The sequence below is a fragment of the Manis javanica genome, chromosome 11 (assembly GCF_040802235.1).
Source record: "Manis javanica isolate MJ-LG chromosome 11, MJ_LKY, whole genome shotgun sequence".
Taxonomy (NCBI): domain Eukaryota; kingdom Metazoa; phylum Chordata; class Mammalia; order Pholidota; family Manidae; genus Manis; species Manis javanica.
The window spans coordinates 71,196,424-71,208,536 of record NC_133166.1 but is presented as its reverse complement, the minus strand read 5'-3'; the positions used below and the strand labels follow the sequence as shown (position 1 = coordinate 71,208,536).

General features: G+C 41.3%; 1 protein-coding gene across 8 annotated transcripts in view; it reads right to left on the bottom strand.

Moving 5' to 3' along the window:
- LIN9 (lin-9 DREAM MuvB core complex component) overlaps positions 1-8,529 on the bottom strand; it is an 87,371-nt gene extending 78,842 nt beyond the window's left edge. Inside the window, exons 1-5 of one of the 8 annotated variants that reach the window (XM_037008887.2) lie at positions 8,451-8,520; positions 7,669-7,787; positions 5,181-5,265; positions 2,187-2,219; positions 658-752 (exon numbers count right to left, since the gene is read on the bottom strand). In XM_037008887.2, the coding sequence (XP_036864782.1) occupies positions 658-660 (3 nt within the window). In that variant the 5' untranslated portion in view covers positions 661-752; positions 2,187-2,219; positions 5,181-5,265; positions 7,669-7,787; positions 8,451-8,520. Of the gene's footprint in view, positions 1-657; positions 753-2,186; positions 2,220-5,180; positions 5,266-7,668; positions 7,788-8,315; positions 8,412-8,450 lie in introns of those variants that run through there. The other 7 variants (XM_037008890.2, XM_037008886.2, XM_037008885.2 and 4 more) reach the window with 7 other exon arrangements.
- Between the last annotated feature and the right edge of the window lie 3,584 nt (positions 8,530-12,113).

Below are 12,113 nucleotides of genomic sequence, written 5' to 3'. Positions count from 1 at the left end.
GGAGTCTTCACACTCCACAGCCCTGAGAAGTCCCTTCCCCCACTCCCTGCCCCTGACATGGGCAGAGAGGGGGAAGAACCATGGTGACAGAAAAGACAGAGTGCGGAATGTCCTGCACGTGAACTCTGGCCAGCTGCCCAGGCTACTGTGACTGCTGCTGTCTATCCCAGCCCCAGAGTTGTTTCATGACTGACCCCTAAAACCTTCTGGCTGAGCGAGGAACAGAGGCCCCCAAAATCGTTAGTCATGCCAATTACATGCTCATCTCTAACTCCCACCCCTCAAATGCACATACCCTTGACCTACACAAGATTTTTTATCTTACCACTTATTTACGTATCTTTTTGCAGGGATCAGAGCCATGTAAAATTTTTACATTCTAATAAAAGAACAGTTGTTCGGGTTGTTGGAATTTTTTTTTTTTTTTTTGCCTATTTAAAGAAACTACAATTACTTAACAATGATGACCAGATTATTACAGGGTAAGACTATTTATGTAGGAATGATCAATCACCACTCAATGACATTTAAAGACTCAAATGCTTGGAGTGGGGGAAAAACCTCGGAAAATTTTTACTCTGCTGTAAGAACTTGCACATGACAATGTAATATAATTTAGCTATCATTTCTAAAGTGTAAGAAAAACTAATTCCTTACCATCTCCACAGCAGAGCCTGTATTTCTGCCTTTCCAAACAGGTGTTTTTTGTAAAGAGCTGTATTTTTCATTCCATGTGTTAGATAAGCTTCCCTCTGTAATAAATAATTATTACTAATAAGATTTAAGTTTAGCTCAAAGGATTTTATACTATGAGCACTGCCTTTTTATTAATAACAATATATGAAATATTAACCAATATGGAAAAAAATACACTGTAATAATTTTGGTTTATTACAAATGAAAAAATCTCTTCAGTATTTTTTCATCAAACTCTTTAAATAATTTGATAATGTAATGCATCTTGAAAGTATTAAATTTTTATGTTAAATCATGTGTGGCTTCTTTCTTTTTGGTTATAAATAATACCTCTATTCTAATTTGCCAAGAACTATCTTGTAATTACAATCTGATTGAAAGCAGGGCAAAGAAAAAAATGGAAGAAAAGTCCTTCTAATTTGTAGTGTATTTCTAAATGATTCCTGTTTCAATATGTGAAACTCTTGGTATCCAAAACTGAAATGTGTGGTGTTTGTTTCCTTAATTCAAAGAAATCTCTTCAGCATTGTATGTAAACAGAAAAAATTCAATCAAGTCATTGATTAGACATATTGTGAAAATAAGTAAGGATGAGTTTAATTTTTATAAAAAGGTATGTTTGTATATAGGAAGACATAGAAAACTGAATATATATACAAGACAGTTATTTTTATTTCCTTCCAGTTGCTCATCAGAATTTTCTAATTTTTTTCTGTTAGAAAGTTATATCACTTGTACATATTTTTTAAAAAGAGAAATGGTTTTAATATTGGGAAAATACAACACTTTTTCAGACATACATTTTAAGAAGTACAAAAGACAAGAGGTGGAGTGGGTTATCCTGCTCGTGAAATAAATGAGGGTAATTCGAGAAATTAGGACTTAATTTGGTAAAAATTACCAAACCAAAGCACAGCACAGTAGCCTTAAAAACTAAAAGTACTAATTAACCTTTGAGAATATCTAGTTTGGTTTCAAATTTACTTACTGAGTAGAATTTGTTGAAGAGGTAAAACTTCAAAACAACTATATTAAAAGGGTTGGTCTACTTAAAGAAAGAAATAACAAGACCAAGGAACACGTCTAAACTTTTCTCAGAAAAAGAAAAGCATTACCATTTTTTTACTTCAAGAGACTTGCATTATTACTTAGAAGGCAAAATTCTTAAAAAGTAAAATCTTATGCAAAAATATAGCTTAGCACAGCTGTTTTAATAAATGCTTTAAATCTAGTAAGCTGTGTCTGGAATGTTTAGTTACAAAGTTCTTTAATCAATAATTCTAGGGGGAAAAAATGTCTTAATTTTTGACAACCAAGGATCAAATTCTCCTATGACAACAAATGAATTTAAAATTACCCTCAATGAAAACAAATACTTAAAAGCTATAATGAAGCATAACTTAGAAAAGAGAAACACTATATCCAAATTAATTTAATGAATTAAATTTCTAGTTTATGCCCTATCTAAAGAATCATGCTATGATTCTTACCTTTTAAACTGACAAGGGCTTTTGCTGAAGAGCCTGCAATTAAAAGGAATCAGTGTTACTTCATAAGCAAAGTTAGAGCAAAAGAACTTGGTTTAGGGGTAAAAGTGACCCATTTAGTTTCAGTGATGCTGAGTCTGAAGTGACAGTGGGATGAGCAGTTAGAAATAACTAGTGGACAATTCAAGCTACAGACTAGGAGATAAGGTAAGGATTAACTGGAGAGCGAAATTTGGGAGTCTTCTTGACTTGTGACAACTGGGACCTTTTCAAGATTAAAAAATACAGAAGCTGAAGAAGGAGGAAGAGTAGGACAAGAGCCATTTGGGATCCTTGCCCAGAAGTGCACTGGTGTTGGAGAAGGCAAAGAGAATGTGGGCTGTTTATTGAGGCAAAGATCAGAGGTGGTAACAGGTTGGGGAAAAAAAGGAGGTGCAGATGACCCAGGGGTTGTGTACCAGGCAATAAGCCCCCCGGAGGTCCAGAGCATAGTGATGTGCAACATGTGAAGACACAAGCTGGAGAACGGGGTTTAGAAGAGCCAAGAGGGACTGGCATAATGTCGAGGGGTCTGCTGACAAACACAAACCTTAGTGTATACTAGAATAACCAAGAAGCCCCTCCTACACGCAGAATCTGTGCGATTAATAAAGGTCCTCAGGGGATTCCATTGCAGGTAACCCTCAAGCCCACTTTGAGAAACATTACAGGTTCTGGTGTGAATAAAGGATAGGATCTCTGGAGGGGAAGTAGGAGAAAAATAGGGAAAGGTTTTTATGAGAGACGGAGAACACTACATTGAAAATCTCCGAATTGGATATGTGTATTGCGAAGAACTCCAAGTCATTTGAAAAACAACAAAGGATGATCTCTCTCACTTGTATGTGGCATCTAAAAACAAAAACCAAAAAACCCAAACTCATAGAAAAAGAGAACAGACTGATAGTTTGACAGGGATGCAGGTTCATGTGTGTGTGTTGAAATAGGTGAAAGTGGTCAAAAGTTACTATCTATTAGTTATAAGATAAATAAGTCTTGGGGATGTAATGCAGAGCATAGTGACTGTAGTTACAATGCTGTATTGTACATCTGAAAAGTGCTAAAAAAACAGATCTTAAGAAAAGATCTTAAAAGAAAAAAATTATAACTATGTATGGTGATGAGTATTAACTAAAACTTACTGTGATAATTATTTCACAATATATACATATATCAAACCATTATGTTTTACCCCTAAAACTAATCCAGTGTCATATGTCAATTTTATCTCAAGTAAAAAATAAATTAATAGAGGGATAAAAACCTTTCTATGCTTCAAAATAGAAATTATTCATAGGATTATACATGAGTAAAATCTTTCACCTTTAAAAAACTGTTTAGAACACCTTTTTTCTTCCACTACAAATTATTGTTTTTTTAATCATTCCTCATTTTTTAACTTATTTTATAACCAGGTACTTCTCATCTGTTACTGTGACACCCAATTGTGTTTGAAAGAATATAACCCCAAATCAGGCAGTAGTTATTTGAAAGGCTGGTCATTTTATCTGCATTGAGAAAAGACAAATTTTTAAATGGCATGTTCAAAATGTGTGTAAGCATCTTTAAGGAGCCAGTCCCTTTTGACATTACACACAATACAAAAAAAAAAAAAGAAAGAATTATCTCGGAGATAAAGAACAACATGAACTAGGCAGAGAAGTCAGAAAGACAGATTAATTCTCCTTGGTGTTTAACAAGAGCAGCAATGATTTACAGCTCCTGCAAATGGACAACAGACTTAAAATGAGAAGCAACAAATAGAGTATGACAGTTCTGGCTACGACACATTTTTATGCATCTCACATCCCTAAACCTCAACTGACTGTCCTCTGCAGGGCAGTATGAGAGACTTATGGAACAGACAACCCATCGACATTGAGGCCACTCTTGCTTTCACCCTACTCTCTTGCCTAGGTGTGGGGAATGGTTAATAGGACACCTTAACAGCTTCTGTAGGGCAAACTGAAGTTTAATGGACAAAGGCAGTGGAGAAGTGGGGAGAGATGCCATTAAATTTTGCTAAAAAGCCTCAAACAACACAACTGGAAGGAAAGCAGCACTAGTAGTCAAGGCACATACCCATGTTGCTACCAAGAGAAATATGGTTCATTTGAGAAAAACCGGCATGAAAAAAATCCAAAGTCTCTGCTCTCATGGACTTTAATTCTAATGAGGAGAGACGAATACACATACCAAGTGATGATAAGAGCTACTGGAAAAAAATAATAAAGCCGAGGAATGTGGAGTGGGGCTTTGCGGAGGGAAGACTATTTTTCTACAAGGTGTTCATGATTATCTTCTCTGAAAGTTGGTATCTGAGCAGAGATCTGACAAAGATGTGTGAGCTGCAAGGATATCCATTCCTGCTCATGAAGGCAGGAACTATAGCTTGGGGGTTCTCACCTACCATTTTTTAACCTTTTTTCTTTTTTTAGAGGCAGTACAGCATTGTGGTCAGAGCATACATGGAGACTGTGTTTGAATTATAGGTCTGCCACTTTCTTTAGCAAGTTACCTAACTTCCCTGAGCTGATTCTTCATCTGTCAAATGGGGATTAAAGAAGTTAATATATGTAAAAGTGCTTAGAGAATAATGCATATAGCATACGGCCAGTTTTTCTATCATGCTGCCTGTTCTTATTACTTCGATCTATCAAAAAACCTATTATGTTAAGAACATGGATTTTATAGGCAGGTGAATTTGATTAAATTAGAATCCCACTCTAACTGGATATGTTCATTTATTCACTCAACAAATATTCACTGCATGCCTGCCACAGCACTATTCTACTGGATGGAATTACGTGAAGGAAAAGATAGACAAAGGCTCTGCTCTCAGAGTTTACATTCTAGTGGGAAGAGACACACAATAAACAAGTACATGAAATGGTAATCACACTCATGGCAGCCGCTGTAAGGAAAATCACCACGGTCATCTCAGTGTGGGGGAGTTACCTTCTATAAGGTGGTTAAGGAAGGCTTCTCTGAGGAGGTAACTTGTCAAGGACTAGTCATGAGAGAGCAGGTCAAAACAACGCATCTGGGCAGAAGAAACAACAGGTTATAAAAGCCCTTAGGTAGAATGTTTAGAATATTCCAGGAACAGGAAAAAAGGCCCTTGTGCTTGAGGAGGAGCTAGCAAGGGAAGAGCAGTATTAAACAAAGGCAGAGAAGTTAAGCCAGGTGTTATGTATGGAACTGGGCACACAAGCATAAAGTAAACCAGAAATGGTCCCTTCTCTGTAGGGCTTCTAACCAAAGCTAAGCAACAATCACACTAACAAATATAAGGCTGCAATGGTGACAGCTGCCACTAAGAAGGTACATAGTGGCATGAGAAGATTTAATAAAATGTCATCTTTGTGAGGGAGGACAGAAAACAGCTCTCTGAAGAAGCATAAAATGGGATCTAAAGGATAAGTAGAAGTTTAGCAGAAGCGAGGGGGAGAAGAAGCACTCCAGGCAGAGAGCAGCATGTAAGGCTCTGCGAAAAGGAAAGCTGGTGAGTATAGGGAATGAAAGCTGCCCACTTAGCTCAGAGGGACAGAAGGAGAGGAAGAGGGTACAAAATGACGCTGGACAGGTGAGGCTTGCTGACCACAGAGGGTCTTGTAGGTCCTAAAGTGTTTTAAGCAGCAGTATGACATATAAAGATTTTGAAAGTATCACTCTGGCTGTATGTAGGCTGTATGTAGTGGCCCATGTGGGCTGAAGCGATTAGTGCAGGGAAGAGATGGTGACACCTTGGGCTAGGGTGCTGGTGAGAAGTAGGTAGAACTGAGAAAGATTTATAAGGTAAAAGTTACAAGACTTACCAAAGGCTTAAATAAGAGAAATGAAAAAGAGGGAAGTGAGGAAGTATGAAGATAACCCAGGTTTCAGCTGAATGTACAGTGAAGCAATTCATAAACAGAGGGACTGCTGAAAATCTCTCTTTCCTGGGGTGGGATTATAAAGTCAATCTTGAACCTGTGGAGTTTGAGTGGCCTTTGAGGCATCTAAGAGGTGATATGCCAAGAACAGGAGCTCAGAGGAATGATCTGGGTTAAGATAGCCTCAGTTTCCTCATATACAGAATCAAACTAGCAAGAATACTGACCTCAGTTGAAATGAGGATTTAATGAGCAAGTGTATATCATACACTTTCCACAGTATTTGGTTCATAGCAAGCACTCAAAAAATGGTAGCTTTTATTCCTGATAATGTTATACTGGCTATTGATTAACTTATTAACTAGTCCCCTTGATTGAAAATGGCAAAGAAACATATTTGTATTTCTAGTATCAAGACTCTGCTCTAGTTTCATTAGTAATGCCTCTTACCCTCTCTCAATATTAATCAAGTATTTATGTACACAAGATTTGTGGCACTGTGTGACAAATGAGGTAAGGCAATCCCTGCTATCAACAAGCTATGGTCTAGCTAAACAAGACATGTATCACACAAACACATGTGCATGCATACATATCACAATGTATTAGAGATGTCACAAAGTAATATAAATGACTGTTAAATAGTTTGTGAATTTAGCTGGAATTTGAATCCTAGTAAGAGTCCCAAGTCTCTACAAACAACCAAAATAAGTGCACAATAACTGTTTAATGATGATGGGCAAATATTCCAAATGACAGTGAAAAGAAAGCCACTTAAAACACCTCAGTTCTACAGAATGACTACAGTGACCAAAGTAAGAGCTCTAGTGGTTGTGACTTCTAAGAGATAATAAAACATCTTTATAATAAAGATAGCAACGATTTTCAGATGACAAGCACATTGTGCTTAGTGGCCCCCCTTCTATTTAGGAGCATCATTAAGTCAGCATCAACTGTATTCTCCAAACAAGAAACAATAAAATTTCATGGATGGTCTACAGTTGCACCCTGTCCAATACAATAGCCACTAGCCACATGTGACTATTTAATGAAAATTAAACAAAATTTAAAATTCAGTTCCTTGGTCATTCTAGCCACATCTGAAGAGTTCCACAGCCACATGCAGCTGGTGGCAAGCTTATTCGACACTGTAAAAGAGAACATTTCCAACAACAAGGAAATTCTATTGTAACTTAGTACTTAGTACTAGCGCAAATTTAAAACACAAACTCTTTTAATACAACTTTTCACCAGTTTGGCAAACTTGGATTTTTAATTTTATAACACATTAAGAATATATGATCCCACAAAGAAAACAATTGGCTGAGTTTAGCTCTCATTTTAAAAGTGTCTATATGCTTCTTGCACAAATTTAACAGCTATTGCACATTTTGTTATTGTTATACTACAACTCTCACAATACACGACAGTTATGTATAAACTGAATAGTGAGTGTGGACCATTCTATAAGTAGCTAAAATATCCGCTTTTTCGTATACTTTATATACTACTGTAAATTACAAAATTAAGTCCTATTGTGCTTGAACTACAGAATTGGTGCTTTTACTTACTGAACACGGGTGAGCACACACGTCTGAGATGGCAGGGCGAGCAAACATGGTTAAGTGAGACGTGCACAGGGCCGGGTGTCAGGAGATGACTGCATGTGCAGGCTGTGACGGTCACATCCCTGCGTAAGGGCACCCCCATGATTCTTAGGCCGCATCCACACAGAATAAAGTCTGAGGATGGGGGCTACCTGAATACCTGTGCAGCCAGTGCGGCCTCTCTATGCACAGGTCCATAGCCACCTGTGGTCCCAGGTGAAGGGGCAAGCCCTCTGCCACGGAAACACTTCCAGGGGTAGTCACAGCAAGAGGAGGTGGGGGTGAAGATCACAAGTGCCTGTGCAGGCAGGAACCTTGACAGGACAAGCCCAGGGGTGGGGCCCAGGACAGGGGCTGTGGCCACCTCGCCCGGCCCGAGGCCCCCCCCCACAGCCCCCTGCCCCCGGCCCTGCGAGTTACATAAGGCGCCGGGCGGCGTGCAGGCGACTAGGACAGCCCCACGCCCGTGGGCCCGCGTCGGGCTGGGAGCCGCCGCCGCCGCCTCCCGGCCCCCGCCGGGCCCCGGGCTCTCGGTTTCCGGCCCTGGCGCTCACACCACCCCAGAAACCAACACACAGACACCATAACAAAGGCGGCAACGCGGGCCACACCTGGGGAGGACTGAGGGCCGCGATAGGGCTGGCAGTCCGCCCACGGGCCCAGCGGAGGACGCGGCAGCCCGGCCCGGACGGGCGGCCCGGGGGCAGGCGGCCGGCGGGGAGGGGGCGCTTCGAGGTGCTACTCACTCTCGTCAGGCAACTGGTCGAGCTCCGCCATCTTGAACGAGCCGCGCCGCTTTTTCAAAGGCTGCCCGCCGCGGTGCATTGTGGGGCGGGGACAGGCTTTGAGAGGGAGGTTCGAATGTCAGCTCGCGGCCGCGGCGGCTGAGGCGGCGCTCGGGCTGCGCCCACCGGGTAGGGGCCCCGGCCGGGGAGGGGCAGGTGGGGGTAGCCGCGGCCGGGCGGGAGGGACGGGGCGCCCGCAGGCGGGGGCGCAGGTCAGAGGTGAGGCCGCTGCCAGGGGGAGCGGCGCTGGAGAGCGGGGCCCAGCGAGCTCCTGCGTCCCGCGCCCGCTCCCGTCCCGGCCCGCCCCTCTGGGGCTCGCTCCCGGCTCGCGGCTCACGCTGCGGCTGCGGGAGCTGCAGGGTGTTTGCTCCGAGCGGGGAAGCAAAGGCGGGGAGGCCCTACGGGCGGATCGGGGCCAGGAGGGGAGGAAGTCCGAGGGCTTGGCGCGTTACCAGAGGAGTTCTATTCAAGCCCATTTTCCACTGTGCCCACTTCCCAGGGAGCTGGGGAGAGGCAGAGGCGGCTCGGCCCAGCAGCCCTCAGCCTGTCTGTCCAGGACTCGGGGTCCGGCGACCCTCGACCTTGAGAGATGGTCAAGTTCGTCGTTTAGGTCGGTAGGTCAGAAGCCGTCACGTTCCATCCATTCGACACCAGACCACTTAGCGCTGGGAGAAAATTACAAAACTGGTGACAGGAGGCTTGGTGTGGGTACAGACAAACCAAAGTGCCCCTACAAGATGATAAAGTGTCTGAGGGAAATGTTACAAGAATGCTGGATGAGATTCATCCAGTTTTGAAAGAACCCAGCGAAAGATTGTGCAATTCCTGCCTGTAACACTGAATAATAATAAACCACTGCTACCTTTCAACAATTCATTTAGCAAGTGTTATTGAGCTCCCATCCTTTCTCTCCAGGAGTTTATGGGCAATGGGGGTTGCGGGGGGCAGATGGGATAGTTAATGTGAACACAACGTGGGTGAGTTCCAGGAACTAGAGTTAAAAGGTGGGGGACTGACATAGGACAGAGCAAGACACCTGCTAGCCTAGGTGGAGGAGCTGGACGTCAGAGCACTGGAGAAGTTGGGCTTTAAATAATGGGGGTTGCACTTTTCCATTTGTGTTGTAGAATAAAAAGTGGGAAATGGTTTGGAGTGGACAAGGCGAGAGTCCTGGAAATCACCCAGGAGGAAGCTTGTTGGGGCAGACAGAGGAGAGGAGAGAGATGTTGGCACCTGTCATCTTACAGGTTTAGAGGCCTGGCAGGCAGCCCCAAGTTTGGCTGGAATTCTGGCTGCTGGTTGTATGATCTAGGCAGCTCTGCTTCTTAACTCTCTTGTGTCTCATTTTTGCATGTGTGAAGTGCAGATGATAACAGGGCTGTTTTGAGTATTAGATGTGTTGATAGATGTAAAGATCTTACAATAAAATAATTCCTAGCAAGCATTTTAGCTTCAGTATAGGGAGTATCATTAGCAATGCCAGCTTTGTGCCTCCGGTAGCTGTGTGCTGCCACTTGCTCTAGTAGGAGGAAAACAAGGTAAGAGCAGGAAGGAAATACAATTTTACAAAGTAATCCTTCCTTCATAGCTAATTTAACCCTTCTTGTGCCCTCTAAACGCATTCTGATCTACCTTCTAAGAAGAGGAGAGAGAACTGATCCCTATTGTCAGCTCCTCGGGGTAGGTCACTATCTATTTGGAGACTCAACCCTCTGGGAATTAGAGAATAGAAACAAACCCATGTGAGGGAGGGGAGGAGAGTGGGAGAAGTAGGTTTGTGAATGTAATCCAGGGTCAAGGTGTCGCAGACCAAGGCAAACCAGCTTTTATTTGACAGCAGTTTTCACACACAAAGCAGCAGGTCTGCTGTGTAAATAAGTCTATCAGGCCCTGATAATTTGCATTGAAAAAAATCCTAAATGAGTCTTCTCATACTCTGAAGCCTGATTCTATCCCAATATCTGCCACTTATTAGACTTCAATCAAGGCTCTTAACTATGATTTTCAGTGAGGTTTTTTTTATTGGATATTTACAAGATGTTTGATATTCACTGGCTTACTTGATTCTTCCACCACCCTGATAACTTGTGCAAGGAGTCATGGACCAGGTAAGAGAAGGAAATCTGATCCACGCTTAGTGCCTCAGGTTCTCTCTGATGTAAGAGAGAGAAATTGTCTCTCTGTAATTGTGTATTACAATTTAAAATGAAAAGATTGTATAAGACTCATTGCTTTAAAAAAAACTAAAATTTGGACAAAAGACACCAGGTCTTGAAATATCTAGACAAAAATATACCATAAAAATAAACATAGCTGCATTTTAGGCATATTAGGTTTGCTCATTTCCAGTCCCATGGCCCATTGTGAAATACTGAGTTATTTCTGTGCAAACTTGTCCTTCAAAGGACACCACCAAGAAAGCAAAAGACAACCTTCAGAACTGGAGACAATATTTGCAAATCATGTATCTGATATGGGACTTACATCAAAAAATACATAAAGAAGCCTTACAACTTGATAATAAAAAGATAACCGAATTCAAAATTCAAAAAGGATCTGAAAAAGATATAATAAACCAATAAGCATATGAAAATATGCTCAACCTCATTAATTATTAGGGAAATGCAAAGCAAAACCACAATGAGCTACTACTCCACACCCACTATATTTTGGCTATGTTCAAAAAGACGAGTGTTGACAAAGTTCTGGAGAAATTGAAACTCTTGTCCTATGGCTGATAGGAATGTAAAATGGTGCAACTGCTGTGGCTGTTCCTCAAAAAATTAAACATAGAATTACTATATAATCTAGCAATTTCACTTCTGGGTAAATACCCAAAGGAACTGAAAGCAGGGTCTTGAAGAGATATTTGTACACCTACATTCATAGCTGCATTATTCACAATAGTGAAGAAGTGGAAACAACCCAAGTGTCTACTGATGGATAAAAAGATAAACAAAATGTGGTCAAATACATGCAATGGAATATTATCCAGCCTTGAAAAGGAAGGAAATTCTCACATATGGTACAGCCTCACTGAACTTCAAAGACATTATGCTAAATAAAGTAAGCCATTCATAAAAAGACAAGTATTGTATGAGTCACTCACATGAAGTACCGAGAATAGCCGAACTTATAGAGGCAGGAAGTAGAATGGTGATTGACAGAGGTTGGGGGAGGGAGGATGGGGAGTTCTTGTTTAGTGGGTACACAGTTTCTGTTTGGGATGATAAGAAGGTTCTGGAACACGGTTGCACAGCAGTGTAAATGTACATGTCACTGAACACTTAACAATGGTTAAAATGGTAAATTTTATGTGTATTTTAACAATAAAAAATCCACCTTGCACAAACAGTACACACAATATGATCCCATATACATATACTCATAGACTAAAATCCAGACTGAAAGATAGCCAATGGTGGCTATCACTGGGTGGGGGGATTATGGGTGATTTTTAATTGATTAATATCTGTATGTATCATTTTTCTACAGTAAAATTTTTATGCTTTTTAAAATAAAAGCAGCTATTGTACAAAAGAGGTATATCCATGTCTTGCCAATGGATTTCAGCCCTGGGCAAGTTCATTGTGGATTCAATGAGACCAAAGAAATGACAATGGA